The following is an 18221-nucleotide window of genomic DNA, read 5'->3' as shown; positions in this document are numbered from 1 at the left end:
GCCACTACACTAGTGTCTTTTCACAGGAAACCTACATGTAGCTTTTCTACCATTAACAGGACACGACATCTTTAATGACCTAAGAAGAAGTTTGTCATTAATTATCTGACTGGTAGAAGACGTCACCTATTTATGGTAATCTGACATTTGGGGGAAAATGATTATTTGCTAATGGGTTGTTGGATGGGGGAGGGGCTTGGTTCCCTAATGGGGATGTCGGTTAAGCTAAAACTTTGCTGAAAACGGTGCCTATATTCTGATTGTTAGTGTTTTAAGGTGAAAATTACAATTTGCCAGTGGAAGAGCAAAGATAATTGATGCTAACAATCTTACCCCATATCTACATACCCCCCCCCCCCTAAAAAGCCACCTTTTGGAGAGACAAACTCCTGCACACCTAGGCTCCAATTTGGTCATAGTATACTGAATGATTTTAAAGGGCAATATTTATTCTGTGCCCATCTTCTCGGGTCACTACACATGTCATGTGTAGTAGAGGGTTCAAGCAAGATCTGACTTTTGGGTTGAACGACTCCAGATCTGTGGCAGCGCATGGCTCTGGCAAGACAGGGGGGCAGACCAAAAGGTGATGCACTATCTGATCCTCCCCTCAGTCGTAGATAGTGTCTGCATCCCTGCTCAGTGTAGCCCCGAACTGCATATTAAGGACTTTGCATCTTCCTGTTCCAGACCATAGGCGATTAAGACATAGCCAGGATGGTCATTCGTCTCTTGAACCTGGGGGCTTGATTCGCTAGGTCACATGGAATGCTTTTGCGTCACAGACTGGAGGTGGTCTGACCATAGGGGATCCTTTGACTGTGTGCATAGCCATCAAGAGATTCAGTCAAGTGTAGGAAACTGTCTTGATTCGAGTCTCTTTTTAGCAGGTTCATAATTAAAGAGTTTTGCTTGTTTTTCCATCCGTGCTGATACCTCTATGTATGGGGGACTGTGCCACATGGTGCCAGGTAAAAATGGCAGAGGTAATAATGGCAGAGGTAAAAATGGCAGAGGTAAAAATGGCAGAGGTAAAAATGGCAGAGGTAATAATGGCAGGGGTTATAATGGGAGAGGTGACAGCTCTAGGTAAAATATGGCCAGTCTTAAACCCCCATGCAATGAATTGTCAAAAAGCCCCGCATGTAAAATCCTGAAGATTTTTCCACATTTTAACATTGGTACAGATCCATTTAAGCAAATGACGATATAACTGTCGAAAAATATTTCCGCTTGAGTGAGCACCACTTACTTTTGAAAAGTTAGTGAAAAATTGGGTGCTGGTTTGTTAAAAAGCCGAGAAAAAAAAGTTTTCACTCCAAAAATTTGGTTAAGGGGGAAAATGACACAAAAAAATTATTTCAACTAAATTAAGTTCTTTTAGGTCAGAAAAAGAATTACAACAAAAATACTAACAATTAGATAATAAACAATGTTTTTTCTTCTCTTTGAAAAAATAACAGAGTATTTGTATCAAATCTCTACATTTTAGCATACCAAGCTAATTACCAAGAGGGTGCTGCTTATGGTGTACAAAATACCCAACAGTACTTCCGCTTCCAAGGGTTATGACCATCAAGACGTTTATATCATATTGGATGCAGTGGTAAAGGTTCAGGGTCTTCTTTTATGCAAAGAATCTGAACCAGACGGTCCCCCTCGATCGACCCCAAATTGGTTTACCAGTCAAAACAAGATTATTATTGATTTTCACAATCAGTTACATATTCAGTGTCAAGCCTGGGAACGCAGGCTTATTGTCATTCAATTATTTAAAAAGTATTAAATAGTACAGACGACATTACAAATAAGGACATAATATTTAACCACAATCATTCGTGACAATTTCAACGTCTAAGCTTTCCCCGCTATGTTCTCTATGTTTTTCCCCGCCCCTTACCCTCTCTGTCTCTCCACCTCTATTATGTCTACTCTTCCTCCTTTTTGCATCGGTAAACCTGGCAAAACTTTAGATATGAATAAACCAGCCAGACGAAAAGGAATGTTATAAAATGATGAATGAGAATAGTGCGGTTTCATTTTGCTCCTGATAAATTGAATGAAAAAATATCTGTCGTTTGATTTCTGTTTAAAAAGCGTTCACGGTACACCTCCAACGAATTCGTAAATAGCATTGTTAGGCCGATGACGACACAATGATGATGAAATGCCTAACCGTGACATGCACTTCTTATTTAATGTATGTACATGCGGGGGCTTTTTGACAATTCATTGTATGGGGGTTTAAGGCCATATTTTACATAGAGCTGTCATTTTTACCTCTCCCATTATAACCCCTGCCATTTTACCTCTGCCATTATTACCTCTGCCATTTTTACCTCTGCAATTTTTACCTCTGCCATTTTTACCTCTGCCATTATTACCTCTGCCATTTTTACCTCTGCCATTTTTACACCGAGCCGTGCCACATAATAGGTAAAGATCATCTACTCTTTTTGGTAGCAGACAGCCAGAAATTGCTCTGCAAGCAGCATTAGGACTGGGTTAAACTGGTAGCATACAGCAGAGCTGTTGAGCCGATGGTTTGGCATCTGCTCCCCATAATGTGTTAACAAGCCTATTTTTTATGTTGTTCCTTTCTCCAGCTTTTGCCTTTGTCTTGGCAACATGTTCTTTGTACGCAAGAGTGATGTCAAGGTAGGCAGGCTTGCTGGTGTGCTTCATTCACTTTCAACACCATCTGACCATCAGTTTCCGGTCTGCATCTATATTGTTAAGGTGAAAGACGCTAAGTTGGGTTTCCTCTGGATAGTAAAGAGCCAGATGTTTTCCCACCTCTTCAAATGACTGCTTCTGTGAGGCAATGCACAGTTCATCAGCATAGGTAGCTCTTGGTGTTTGGGTGGATTAGTTGGTCGTTTGTGTAGATGTAAAAGAGGAGTTGGGCAAGGACACTTATTTGTGGGAGACCATTTTTCTGCCTCCACCATTTACTGCTGGAACCACTGAGATTCACAAACAACCGGTTTGAGGGCATGTTCTAAATTAGCCTTGTCAACTTGACGTCCTTTGTCATCACAATGACTTTCCTCGTAAATAGGCCTACCCTATGATTAACTGTTTCATAAGCTGCAGAGAAGTCAACAAAGGCTGCTCCAGTTTTCAGACCTTCCTCAAACCATCTGATGTACTGAGTCAGATTGAGTACTTGATAAGTAAAGGACTTTCCTGGCTTGAATCTGGCCTACTGGAATGAGAAACTCATTGCGGTTAAGCAGGAGCCTTTCAAAGGGCTTGTATGTGTGACAGAGTAGAGAGAATGTTCTGTTACTCTTTGGGCTGATTGGGTCTTAACCTGGCTCGAGTTAGGCAACTACCCCCAACCCTTAACATGTCAGCAGCCCTTGGGCTACAACAGGTCCAAGAAGTGTGATCTGCTCACAGAGGACCTCATATCCCAGGTGCCTTGTTGCTCTTCATTATTTTCTTTGAGAGCATAGCAAAACAGACAAGACGTTCATGGTGAATGGTCATGTGTATTCAAATGACTCTCAGTTGGGAGGCTGTCTCTGCACTTTTAGGGAGGTTTGCCCTTCGCGGGCAATAGTAAGGGTTACCTTTACTGTACACAAGAAGATATAGTGGGCAACTTGGTCGGTGGTCACTAGGGGTGTAGTTTGAGACTCGCATAGTCGTTTTCAAGGATCCGAATTGCTTTCCCCGGCTTTTCTGCTGTTTTGAGTCATATCCATTGATTTATTAAATTACTGTCACTTTCTTTTTACTATCCAGAATGGCAGTTGTCAATTTTCTCCCACATTCAAGTGTATCGGCACCAAATGGGTAATTCTCAAAGCTCCTGAACTATTTATTGTACAGCAGCTTCGTCATCCGTCAAGCCCGGAGAATAGTTTGTACGGCATCCTCTTGGAATATTCTTCTGTGATGATTTCTTTAACAGCTTTCCAAATGGGTAGGGAGTGCTGGAGGATCCTGTGGATAGGTATCCAGATCTATAACAAACTGCTCCCAGGTTGTTTTCTTCAGGGTGAAACGTCTGTGAAAGGGAACTGTGCGTGGAGTGATGGCTGCATTCACCTTCAGCCCAATAGGTCGATGTTGAGTGGGCGGGTCAAGCGTCAAGCACAACCTTCTCACATTTTGTTGATTGATGCAATCTGATTTGCATCTGACCAGTTCTCCACAAGTTCTCCATCTCGTTGGTTTCTTCATAACCCCAGATAATGCTGTGACTATTGAAATCCCCAATAATTACATTTCCTCGATCGAAGGGGGCTTCTCGAGGAAGGGAGAAAGATTGGTTAGAAGGTTTATAGAAGGAACTTAAAGAAATGCTCATAAGTTCAATGATTAGGACTTTGCCCTTTAGCTTGATGAGACAATATTAGGGCCTATACTCCTAATAAATTCTTCTTAAACAGATATTTGACCTGCTAATTAACTGCTGGAATCAGTAATATAGAATGTACAGGGACTAACCGGTTTTAGTGAGCAACAGGCTCAGATTATAGTAATTTTTGTTGTCTACTTGATTATGTACGACATATACTGTGGATCTCTTGATCTGTGTTTAAATCACGGCAGATGATCATTGAAAAGCCTTTTTTCACCAAGTTGTCTAGATAAACCAACAATCCTGCTTGAAGGTCTGCAAGTAGACTATTGTGTTAACTGCCCCATTGCCCATGCATTGGTATAATAATAATAAAAAAAAACCTTGCAATAACACAGTAAAATTACCAGAATTGCAGGTAGAAACTTTGATAGATCATTGTGATTTTCATATTTTAGTAGGTACCCCATTCAGTAATTAGCTTTTGAGTTCACATGATCACTATACAGTTTAGGAATTATATTTGCCATATTCGTTTCCCATTGCAGACACTTAAAGACTAATATTGGTTGGTCTTAGATAATAATAATAATAATAATAATACATAGGATTTATATAGCGTCTTTTCCATTTTGATTAAATGCTCAAGGCGCTTTAGGAGAGCGATATGTATTAACCTTCCTAAAATGTTATATAATAAAATGTTCCAAATAAAAAACTAAATGATATTGTTAATAACACCCATTTCCTCTCCCATTTCCGTACGCGGCAAAAAATTGTTAAACTGAAAATTTTCACAAAATTCACCAAAGCTGTACATGATATCCTTCAATTTACTATGAAAAAGCGCCCCTTGTCAAACTCAGTCGCTTCGCTCCCTCGCTTTGTTTCATGGAGATTTTTTAGTCGTCTTGCCACCCCAAGGAAAAATTTTGTGCATACAGCCATGCCATCTATCAATATGCCGACTGCCTGGCCAGATGGCTGAAATTAATTGCCATCACCACGATAAATGCTTAGAATAGTATAAGATGCATTTTGAGGACAAAAAAAAGGGAATTTTGGGGAGGTACAGGCTTGAAATATCGCCAAAAAAATTATGGTTGCTAGGGAAAATGCTGTTGCTAGGCGACATAATGGTTTCCATAGGTAACAGAAAAATATATTAATACTCAATTATTTAGATTTGAACAGATAACATGACACAGCAGGGTATCTAAGAATGATTTATAACAATATCATAAAATCCATTCAATGATAATAGACCATACTGATGCGTATAGTCCTAAATACACACAAAAATAGTGATATCCGTCACATGCAGGGGTTAATCAAACATGGCAATAATGTAATTTTTCATGATCATAAATGCATTATACATCCTAGTCTTCCTCTTTTATTCATTTTTCATCAAAATTCACCTTCTTTATTAGTTTTTACAAATTAAAAACTTAAAAGAATTATAAAATGAATTAATCTGGTAAAAAAGAGAGAATATTGAAAAGTGAATATGGTTGCTAGGGAAAATAATGTTGCTATGCAACAGTTTTGAAATCAAATATGTATGAAATATATATTTGGTTGCTAGGCGTTATCATATCTTTCAATCTGTAGTGATTTTATCCTTGTAAAGTCTATATTTATATATAAATTAGTGTAATTGATTAACAAATATAAATAATAAGTTACTGCTTTGCATTTATCACAAAAATGGGCGTGGCCTATTCAAGGCTGGTTTCCATGGTGAAGCTACACTTTGCGACACTTTTAATTCTCAGTTCTAAAAAATTCAGAAAATTTCCTTTAAAATGATGCATGTTTTTGCTTTGATCCAGTCGGGGGGATTAAAGTCCCAAATTTTGGCCTCTCGCCGCTCGCCTATTATTGTTGTGCCTAAAATTGTTTTCGATGGTTTTATATCTGTACATTATGGTATCTGGAATTTCAGAAGAGTAATCTTGTTTCATTTTCACATCTACCAACTCGTATAGATTCATTCCCTTAAACATGAATCATAATTTTATAGGCCAATTCAAAATTAAATAGATGTAAACTTGTTAAATGATGTTAATCTTCTAAAGAACTTGATCTAATTTGGGGCCTGATCTTAATCAAAATCCCTTTTAGTATTATGTTTTAATCTAGAAATGTACTTTTTATCATTCTTAATTCAAAGTAGTTCATGATGATAATTGTGATAACGTTGACACCGCTGGGAAGTTATGAAGAGATTTAGAAAAACAAATTTTTAAGAAAATGACAAAGGTTTCCTCTGACAGTCCGAAAAGTAGAGGATTTTTAATGTGGACACTTCCAATTGTTACATCATGAAATTTATAAATATGCATGCATATGAGAGATGAGAAAATACCGTAAAATAATCTTTCGTCTGATCTACACCACATACGAAATCAGAAATGTACAGAAACCTATGAAAGCATGTACTCTTTCTGTAGGCCTATGGTTTTTTTTTTTAACTTTAGATTATGATAATGATGGATTGAGAAAATTGTCGAGAGAAAGAGCATTAATATATGCATATAAGTTTTATTTGTATGAACCCAATCGATAAAAATATTAAGAATAAATGTATTTTCGTATTATCCTTTTGATTTCTGCTTGTAGCCAAACAAAGGGGTTCTACCATATTTTGTTTTCACTACTTGAAAAAAAAAAGGCACAGGGGCCGAACTTTCCATGCCTCCCTACATGGACCTGGCCACGGAGGATTATCTATTGTTACTGGGGGTGCTGTGACAATGCTCAGCACCCCAGTAACAATAGACTAATCCCCCGTGGATAGGTCGCTGCCTCCCTACGCACCCCAATGGCACAAACGCCAACCAAATACTTTTCATCTTTATTCTTTTCAATAGATTAAACTCAGTTAAAATTATTTTATTTTATAGATTTCGTCTTTATATATAAAAAAATGTTACAACGCCGTGCCTAATTCTAAATCAAGAAGCACTTTAGTCCAAATAGCGACAAATATATACTAATATTATAGTTTACTATACAGGCCACGTATAGCCTAAATGATGGTTATAATCTGATTTTCTTTTAGGTGTAGTAAATCGTATTCCAATAGTACATCTAATAATGATAATAACAATTGTACATTTATATTGCGCAATTTATATACATAATCAACTGCGCATTACAATAATGTTATTACCCCAGCTGCATGGCGCCATGCTGCCTGCAGGCGCTCTGGCGCATTATAGTCGTTTTATCTAAAACCACAAATGATTGCCTTACTTTAACATGCATTTCTTTACAATGAAACTATATAATTATTATCAAAATCATCAATCGTTGTAAGTGTAATATTTATGATCATACTCCTCTTTTATACCCATTAGAATGCAATCTGGACAATTCAACACTCTAACAAAAAGAAGCTTCAACTTCGCAACTTTGGTACTTATGAAATCAATATCACAGTCGGAGAACCGTTGAAGGTGTAATTCTGCACCTACAGTATACCTCCCAGAATTGCGAATGTACACCTTTCAGAATGTGGGGCGCCTTTAAAGGTGTTTCCAGTGTGACATTGGTAAATGTGTAAAGTTGGACCTGTTTTCCGTAGAGTGAGTGATGTATATAAGTCATAAATGTGATTTTAAATCTGAATGCTACTCATTTGGGATCATATCATTCGTCCTTAGATTGAAGGTCAGTCTCTTGGACAGTTCATTCCAGAAATATTCATGTCCTCTTACATCATCTGTCCAGTTGATATACGGTCTGCCATCACTTAGATACAACCTCACCAAGAAAGGCATTTCATCATCTGGGATGTCTTCAAGGAAAATCGCCAGTACGAATTCAATCAGAGTATCACTCACGTGATCCATGGCAGTACGAAACTTGAGAATGAACCAGTGGTCTCTCACAGCAGCTCTACTGAGTACGATGATGGTCTTGTAACTATGGGTCACCGCATGATCCACAGCATCTAAGTAATGCATACCAAGGACAAGGCCTTCGTCACCAAAGACGTTCCTCTGGAACTGTGGAAGGTGTTCTTGGAGAGCAGGTCGAAGATGCTCTTGAATCCACTCTTCGTCGTCGTCATAAAACATTATGTTAATGTCATATTTATAGTCGTTCTGATCCCTGGCGTCTCGCATCTCCTTGTATCCAAGTACAGCCAAATTCAAAAGAAAGAGTCGAAACTTGAACTGCCATCGATAGTGATAAACGACTCCAGCGATAAAAAGCAAACAAATGAGGCAAAGTGAAATCGAGGAAACGAGAACGCTATAACCACATAGCTCATCTGGATCAAAATCCTGAATAGACTTTCGACGGATAGGCCCAAGAGAGGCTGGTGAACAGAAAGTAAATTCTTCATTTTCCAAGACAACTTGCTTAATTAACAAATAGATCAGCCATTTTAGATCGCAATTACAAACAATTTGGTTACCTGACAGATCAATTGACAAAAGTGAGGAAAGGAACGGCTTAAAAGTACTTTCACTGAGGCTTGTTAATTCGTTGTAAGCCAATGAGAGATTTAAAAGTTTCTCGTTGTTTGCGAACAGGGTATTGTCTAAATGATATATTCGATTGCCTTCCAAGTTGATAGTCCTTATTTCACTCAACATAAAAAAGGCACCATCAAATTGTCTGATTTGGTTTCTTTTCAAACTCAATTTCTGAAGCGATTCCAACATTGAAAATAAAAGGGGATGTAACATATTAATTTGGCATGAGTCTAGCTTTAGCTCATTCAAATGAGTGAGTTGCCAGAACATCCCATAATATACAAATATAGTAAAAAGATCATTTTTACTCAGGTCTAAATAATGAAGATTCAATAGTCCATCAAAGAGAGATGCGTTTGTTAGCTCGTCAAACAAGAAAATGGGGCTAATGTTAGAATTCACCAGGCTCAAATAAACGAGAGAATGTAGATGCTGAAAAGGTGATGATTTTCCATATCGCAACCATAAATCGGACAAACCATTCAGGCATAGTGATCTTAGCGTTGGGATCTTCAGATCAAGAACATTTATACTGGTTAAGGACAGATCAATCGTTTGGATGTTGTCAAGTCCTGAAAAGGCTGTCAGCTCTAAGGCAACAAGGTGATCATTGTAGCTTTTGTTTAAGATGGCTAAATTTCTTAAACCACGAAATGTGGATTCGGTTATTTTTCTTAACATATTTTGTCTTAAGTTAAAATGTGTTATGTTCAATGTCCAAGTCTGGTTTTCAGAATTTATCTGGCTTACACGGTTAGTTACGATATCTAGTTTCTCCAACGCCTCCATGCCATAAAAAAAATTCGGTTGAACTTTCTCGATGGGGAAATAGTTCTCATGGATACTAAATCGTTTGAGCCTTGTCAAATTCGAGAAGACGAGAGGACGAAAGTTCTCCAGCCCATTTTGATTGAAGGTCAAAGCCAAGAGAGAAGAGTCATGCAGTGGATCAAATGAAACTTTAGGAAACTCCCCAATAAATCCACTCAGAATTGTGAGCTCTTCGATGTCTGATTTTGAGATTCCGAGGGAAATATTCGCTAGTATCTCGTTACTCAAATGGTATCCACCGATTCTCAATAATCGAACTTGGAGTGATGCGATCACCTCAGGGTTTACGAATTCTATAGGATTTCCGACAAGATCTAGAACATCTACAATTAGTCCAGGATAGAAGGGGTCGAACCTTGTTTTTTTTATATATACAATGTTTTTTTATGGTTTCTTGTCAATTTGAGGGTGCTGATTCCGAATCTGAATGATGCCACTCGTGTAACCTTGAGCATTTTCTGCAAATTGGCAAAGTCCAATATGGCCGCCATAATATTCAAATTACCCATGAAAATCATAAAATTGTCCACACATTGGCTTTTAAAGTACATGCAATTGTGCTGCCGGAGTGAAATAATATCTGAAAAAATGATTTTTGTCAAAATATTTATTTTCTTGATATCAAAATGGCCGCCATCATAGACCCCTGTACAATATGAATGGGGAAAATTAATTTTTACAAAATTGAGCACTGAAATGCAAGTAATTATGATCTATGAGTGAAGCAATGTCTGTAAACATGATTGCTAACGATATATATCATTTGTTATGTCAGTTATGTGATAAATCCTGTATTTTGATATTCAAAATGGCCTTCAAAAGCCCTAACACTATTATGTACAATGTGAATGGTGACACAACAAAATCACAAGAGTGAGCACTAAAATGCATTTTGTTGAGATAAACGAGTGGAATACTGACTAAAAACATTATTGTTAACGAAATTTATTATTTAACATGCCATGTATGTGATAAACCCTGTATTTTGATATTTAATATGACCGCCAAAGGCCCTAAAATTATGATCTACGATGTGAGAGAGGACAAAAACAATCACAAGGTGAGCACTAAAACGTATTTTTTTGTGGTAAATTAGTGGAAAACTGTCTTCAAATATAATGTGCAACGAAATATATTATTCGGATTTCATATTTGTGTTAAATATTGTATTTTGACTTTCAAAATGGCCGCCAAAAGACAATGACTGTATTATGTACAATCGATCTGGGAAACCAATTTTCACATGAGTCAGCACCATAACATGCATATAATTGTGATTTAAGAGTAAAATATTGTCTGAAAACATAATTCCTAACAAGATATATCATTCATTCTGCCAGGTAGGTGATAAATAATGTATTTTGAAAGTCAAAATGGCCGCTACAGGCCCTAACGGTAGGCCTATTATGTACTTTGTGAATGGGAACATATAATTTTAACAGAATTTGGCTTTGCTTGACTAAATGGTGTTGCATGTATGAGTGAAATATCGTCTGAAAATATGATTTTGTAACCAAATAGATCATTTCTTTTGTTATTTAGGTGATAAATGCTATATTTAGATTTCAAAATGGCTGCAATATGTTTCTTTGTGGAAATTATCTTTCCCCATTCAAATTTTACATATTAAGATAAGGGACTATGGCGGCCATTTTTCATTTTTAAAAGGCTGCATTCATCACCTTTATGACACAAACTATGATATATTTCGTTAGAAATCATTGGGTTTAGACAATACTTAAGACTTACATAAAAATTAAGCCATTTTCATAGTAAAAATTTTGTCAAAATTATCTGTCCCCAGTTACAATGTACATATTACTTTGGGCTATGGCAGCAATTTTGAATTTCAAAGTAAGGCCTTTATTACCTTCTCAACCATTATGTGATGTATTTAGTCAGAAATCATGTTCAAGACCAAATTTTACCTATACATCACATAGTTACGTGTGTTTTTGGTTCTCATTCTGGTGATGATTAGTTTCCCTATACGCATGTTACAGAATTTGTAGGGGCTTGTGCGGCCGTTTTGAAAGTCAAAATACAGTATTTATCACCTATGGGAGAGGAAATGTTATATTTCATTTAAAAAATCACGTTTTCAAACAATATTTTCCTTATACAACAGAATTATATGGATTTCATAGTCAGGCAAATCCTAATTCTTTCAAAAGTATTTGTCCCCATTTACATTGTAGATAATACTGTAAGGGCCCATAGGGGCCATTTTGAATTTTACAATACAGCATTTATCTCATGCATGAAAAATGAAATGATATGTTTCGCCAGAAATCATGTGTTTAGACAATATTTCACTCGTACATTAATTTTATTGTTTTTACTCTTGTGAAAATTAGTTTCTTCATTCGCTTTGTTCATAATACAGATAGGGCCTATGGCAGCCATTTTGAATGTCAACATGCAGCATAATTACCGAAATTGCAAGGGAAATGATATGTTTCGTTAGAAATCCTTGTTGTCAGACAGTGTTACACCAATATTTCGCAGTTATTGGCATTTTAAAGTCAAACAAATTCAAAGGTTGTGAACATTATTTGTCCCCTTTTATATATTGTACACAGTATAAGGGGTCTATGACAGCCATGTTGAATATCATAATACAGCATTTATCACATTAGATAGTATACAAATGACATAGTTTTGTTAATAGTCATGTTTTCAGACAGTAGTCCACTCGCAGGTCACAATCACATGCAATAATAGTGCTCTTGTATGAAAAAATATTTTCCCCATTCATATTCTACATAATAAAGTATACAGGGGTTATGGCGGCCATTTTGAATATCAATAAAATAAATATTTTGTCAAATATCGCTTTTCCAATTGGTATTTCACTTCTGCACAACAACTACATGCATTTTATAGCTAATGTGTTGGCAATTTTATTATTTTCATGGGTAATTTGCATATGTTGGCGGCCATATTGGATTTTGCCAATTTGCGGAAAATGCTCAAGGTTACAAGAGTGGCATCATTCAGATTCGGAATCAGCACCCTCGAATTGACAAGAAACCATCAAAAAACATTGTATATCTAAAAAAACAAGGTTCGACCCCTTGTCTATGGGGCCTATCCTGGACTAAATGCAAGTGAGTGTGAAATTTTCAGGAGTAAGGCGGTGTATTTTGTTATTGGACATATCCACTACGTCAACCTTGGTACAAAAACTAATTTTGATGGAAGAAAGAGTGTTATCTGACAGATATAATTCACGTATATGTGTGATTGACTTCAATGTGTCGCTTTGGATTGATGTTAAATTCAAGATCTCTAGATGAAGAACGGAAAGCTGTAGAGACATCTCCAAGATGTCTGTCACTGGTAATACAAGATGATTGTTATTTGAGAGATCCAGCCATCTCAAGAACTTTAAGGGATAAAAAGTGGCAGATTCTAAAAGCCTGAGATTATTTTTATAAATATCCAAGGTATTGATTATCGGGTATGCAGTAAATGAAGAGTTTAAGAGAACTGTGATATGATTCAGAGACAGGTCAAGCCACTCGATGTCCTGGGGAAGGTCTTGGGGAACGTCATTTAGTTGTTGATCATTGCACAAAGCTACCTCCTTTTCAATGTCACATCCATGAAATGGCTTATTTGTGTATGCGAAAGACGGGTTTATCTCATCTCTAACAATTCCATGCACATATAGTATTGAGGAAATGATGATGAGATTTACAAAGAACGAGGAGTAAAATCCAGATGAATTTGACATGATGTTACGATCTCTCCTTCTTGCATTGCATCTGAATAAAACAATACTCTTGTCATGTTTGTCAAACAGTATAGACCTATTATCTTTCAATGTCGGTTTTTACATAAAGGAAACTAGATACAGATTCACTTGTATCGTCGGCCTAACATTTTATGATAGGGAGCATAGCACTTGAAGTAAACTCTTGACATCCAATGGTTGCTCAATATAGAAGATTTTTGTCATTTATAATTGTTATTAATGGGAATGATTCAGTTTTGTTTTTAACCTGCTGAAATATTAATTTCACATATATAAAGTAATTTACTTGAACAAATTGACAATAATTGTATAAAACGCTGCAACAAAAGATAAATACGGCATCACTCATGTCATTAACACTAATTACTGCAAATAGATTAATCAAAATTGATTAGTAGTTCGTGATTATAAACTTAATTCATCAATACTTGAAAAACGTACTTTCATATTCTATTTCAAAGCTTCACTTGTTTTGTCACTCAATCTATCAAAATAATTTTCATTATCGTTATGATATGAAACAAACCGTTGAGGAAATGTGAATGAAAACTCCGATGAGATGAACCCATAAGAATATGTCACATCCTAATAAACACTGCATATTGGGTTTTGAAAGGGGAGGGGTGATCATGGCCAAGCGAAAAATCACATGACAAGATATTTGCTTTATTGTAAACGTTTACTTGAAAAAAGTGGTGCTGAGGCTCGGGGAGGGTCTATGATTTCGTAAGGGGGGGGGGGATTTGAAATCAGAGCAGATTTTTGTTAGTATATAATCCGGCAGCCCAGACGATTTATTAAACCGAAAGCCGGACAAGCAAATGACCCCATAGCTGGATTGCATGGGCCCTGAAGTTTACAAAAATGTTTTGCTGCCGGGTTTTATCCGTGGTCTTCCCGTCGAAATAACATAATATATGACGTCACTACAGAATGGCCCCTATTCACAATTTTTAGACATTCTACACATACCATGAAGTCAAGAGAGACTATCTCAACTAAACTATGCTTGTTTTTTTTTTTTTTTTTTTTTAATAAAACTTTCATAATATTTTGTTCAAATATAGTGCTTTCTAGTCAAGCATAATATAATTCTCTTTGTCTATATTTCTACTTTAGAGAATATAGAAAATATTTCAGTAATTTGAATTGACCTAGAGACTGGTTTCAGCCCCCCTTTCAACATGGTGCATTTTTGGCCTGTTTTCCCCCATATAGCTAATGTGTGTAAACGATATGCCCAGTTTGTTGATGTTTCCTGCATTGTGCATGATATTAAATCTGCAAAATAAGATATAGTCATCTTCACTATGTCTCTGCTATTAAATAAATGATTTCAGCAAAAATTGATTGCTCACTAGGCAGTCTAGGCTACGTTTTCAGCCTATTATAGTTGTCAACAAGGGACGTATATGACTGCATGTTCTTATAAATTATCACGATTCTGAACAAACATGATAACATTGATTTAGTTTTGAATTCTCTATCTCCCCCAACGAAGTTTCTAAATTGTAATACTTTCTTTTTCGTGACATAATTTTATCAATATTCCATTACGGTTCCCATGTAGCCCTCCCTCCTGCTATTGTCTCAAGAAAATTCCTGCTTATTTTATAGCTGGCCCCTGCATTTTTATCCAAATTACTATTAAACATATGCTTTATTTATAATACAGTTTTGAGTCTTATGTATAATTTTTTTTTTCGATTGTCACACAAAATGTATTCATTTTTGTCATTGTTATTGTAGGAATTTGTTTATTTGTACTTGATCTTGAATAAAATGCGAAACTCCGGAAAAAAAACAATTGCTGATAATACATGTTTCCATCTGTGGAACAAATAATGCCCCCAGTATCTGCTCTTCATGTGTTTTACTGGGTAGAATCCTAACAACTTAAAAACATTTACGTGATCTGGTGATGTCACTACCATTACCTCATTTTACACTTATTATACAGTCTTTGTCCATATGCCAGAGCCAGAGCATGGAGATACTAACGTGTTTGTACTAAAAGAATTCAACGTGTACCTCGGTGAAACCGATATCAATCATGAAATTATGTCCGATCTCAAAGACAGATTAGAAAATGGCATGGATTTTCGGAAAGCCGTAAAGAGAGTGTTAGCCAGGCATGGTTCACAATTCGAAGGTTTATTCCAGTATCATGATGAGGATGAAGATGATGGTGACGAAGAAGAGACGGATGACGACGACGAGTAAGAGACGTATGATACAGGTAGACACCGACACAACTGAAAATGTCACATCACCTTGACAACAAAATACTTTCAAGACAACGTTAATAACTGAACCCTAATATTTTTATCGTGAATATCAATCTATTTTCTGAATGGCATGACAAGATGATACTAATGTTCCTAATAATATTTTTAAAACATTGTCTGCAGAGTAATAACGTGATGATACGTGATAATGAAGCTTTAAGGTAAGAAAAAAAAAAGGATCTGATACGTGTTTATGTTGTAGTGATGTTATTTAGTGGTGATTCGTAACGAAAGATTAGATATTAGTTCCTATAGTCATGATAGTATGGCAGTATTGTCTGATGTGTAATTATGGTTGTGTAATGAACGTTTATGGGCGGTATGGAATCAAAGTCGGTACATTTTCTTTGATAGAGCTTTTTTTTTTTTTTTGCAGGAGTTTCTGCATTTATTGTAAAGTCAAAATAAATTTACAATACATAAACATAATCATAGTATGACATGAAAGTACATTGTAATGTGACAAATTTATAGTAGTGTCATAACAAAATTTAGACATGAATACAATTTAAGGATAAGACAAAGTAGTGAAAATAAGCAAAATAAACGCTTGAGTAATAGCAGCCAAAGGGGGAAAGGGGCTACATGGAAACCAATTATTCTATAGTTCTAGGTCTGGAAGAAAATCTTACGTCACAAATCATCAGAAAAGGAGAAAGAAGAAAAATGAAGAAATTAAGTGTGCGTGTGTGTGCAAGTGGGTGAACGTGCAGGTGTGATATTTAAGAATACTTCGATAAAATAATTTTTTTTTAATGAAGCTTTAAAAGAAAAGATAGATGCAGTGAGTTTAATATCATTGGGCAAATCATTCCAGATGTCTGGGCCATGATGTCTGATCGTTTTATGTGCTAATATTGTTATCGGGTTTGTGAGGTGGATGTTGGATGAGTGGCGTGTAGGATATGAATGAATGTTGCTGTTGTAAACAAAAATATCTTGAAAGGGTGTAGGTATAGATTTATTTGAGAACTTGTACATGAAAATGGCAGTTTGGAAAGTATGAATATCATGAATTTTTAATGTTTTCAGATTCCGAAAAATAGGATCAGTATGTGCTAAAAATTGCGAGTGGGAGCAAATGCGTAGTGCTTTCTTTTGGAGGCGTAGAATTGAGTCTATTTTTGTTTTGTTGCAATTACCCCACAATATGTTGCAATATGATATATGTGACAAAATAAAAGAATTGTAAAGCATAAATAGTGATCTTTGGGAAAGACAATATTTCAGTTTGAATAGTATGCCAATACCTCTGGCAACAAGTGTGCTAATATAACGAATGTGGCTATTCCAAGTTAAATTATAGTCAATTAATACGCCTAAGAATTTCGTTTCTTGTTTTTCAGCAAGATGGATGTTATCAATGTTAATGGAGCCACGAAATATATGCTTAGAATTGATGTTTAAAGCCAGTGCGTTGTGTGTAAAAGCCTCTCCCCTGTTTCATAGATGCACGCTATGTTACAGTATAAAACACACCGTCCCTCGGATAGGACGTTAAACGAAGGCCCCGTGTAGAGGAGAGTCACCACCTTTGCACGTCAAGAACCCACTGCACTATTTATATAAGAGTAGGGGGAAACCCCGGTGAAGTGGTCCACCTGCACTCCCCAAATCAGTTATATCGGGAAGAGATTCAGTTCGCTTAAAATTTGCCTCCCAGGCACAAGTGACGCCAAACAAATAGTACTAATAATAAGGGTGATAATGTTGACGATGGTGGTGTTTGGAATACTTGAGTTGATGATACTGATGCGGAAAATAATTGCGATAATACTGATGATGCTGATGTTCTTATTATCGCATAATGTTAAGAATAAAAATGTTTGATAAAAAAATATGATAAATACGGATGTTGAGGGTTGCGTTTAATATATACGTTAAGGCTAAAGTCCATTTATTAAGGTTAGGAAAAGGTCCATTTCATGAGGGTTAGGGTCCTAAGTAATAAACACTCGACGTGTACAAAAATACCCTCATAATTTTTCTATGTCCTGAATACCTTTCTCCTAATAAAAGTTGCCCCATTCACTTGTGTACTTAAGGAATTCAAAACGCGTGTATTACCTATGGGATACCCATAATGCCGTACCTTACTACTGACCTAAAAATATTATATATTGTATGCACATATGATTAGTTCAAAATATATTTATAACACAATATAGTACCAAAGAATTTACCAACCAATGTTCCGCCGCTCTGATTAACAGTCTTTAATTAATAAATGCTATAGCAGTAAAATGTGAGGTCATGGCAATGTAATTTTCTGTATCAAATGAAATGAAAAAAAGGTATAATTTGAAACGATTCAAATTTCTGTTGGTTCTTTAAAAAAATGTATCAAAGACTGCCATTTTATTACCATCCCAGAAATTGAATGGGACCAAATGCCATAATATTGAAAATTGATTATCAAAGTATCTCTCATAATATGGATCAAATATAAATTGTAGATTGGAACTAAAAATTGAAACCAATTCTTTCTCCTTGATATTGTCTGCATGTATAAAAACATACAAGAGATAATTGAT

At 36.1% G+C, this 18221-nt stretch overlaps 1 protein-coding gene across 1 annotated transcript; it reads right to left on the bottom strand.

The window, feature by feature from the left end:
* Positions 1 to 6899: 6899 nt before the first annotated feature.
* LOC129259958 (toll-like receptor 4) lies at positions 6900 to 15843 on the bottom strand. The gene is made up of 3 exons (XM_064114259.1): positions 12741 to 15843; positions 11322 to 11335; positions 6900 to 9962 (listed from the first exon to the last, which is right to left on the bottom strand). Exons 1-3 carry the CDS (start codon positions 13376 to 13378, stop codon positions 7954 to 7956), a joined length of 2661 nt encoding a protein of 886 aa, XP_063970329.1. The 5' UTR covers positions 13379 to 15843; the 3' UTR covers positions 6900 to 7953.
* Positions 15844 to 18221: the final 2378 nt, after the last annotated feature.

The sequence above is a fragment of the Lytechinus pictus genome, unplaced genomic scaffold, assembly GCF_037042905.1.
Source record: "Lytechinus pictus isolate F3 Inbred unplaced genomic scaffold, Lp3.0 scaffold_19, whole genome shotgun sequence".
NCBI lineage: Eukaryota > Metazoa > Echinodermata > Echinoidea > Temnopleuroida > Toxopneustidae > Lytechinus > Lytechinus pictus.
The sequence above is the reverse complement of the archived record's forward strand: the minus strand, read 5'-3'. Positions and strand labels throughout refer to the sequence as shown.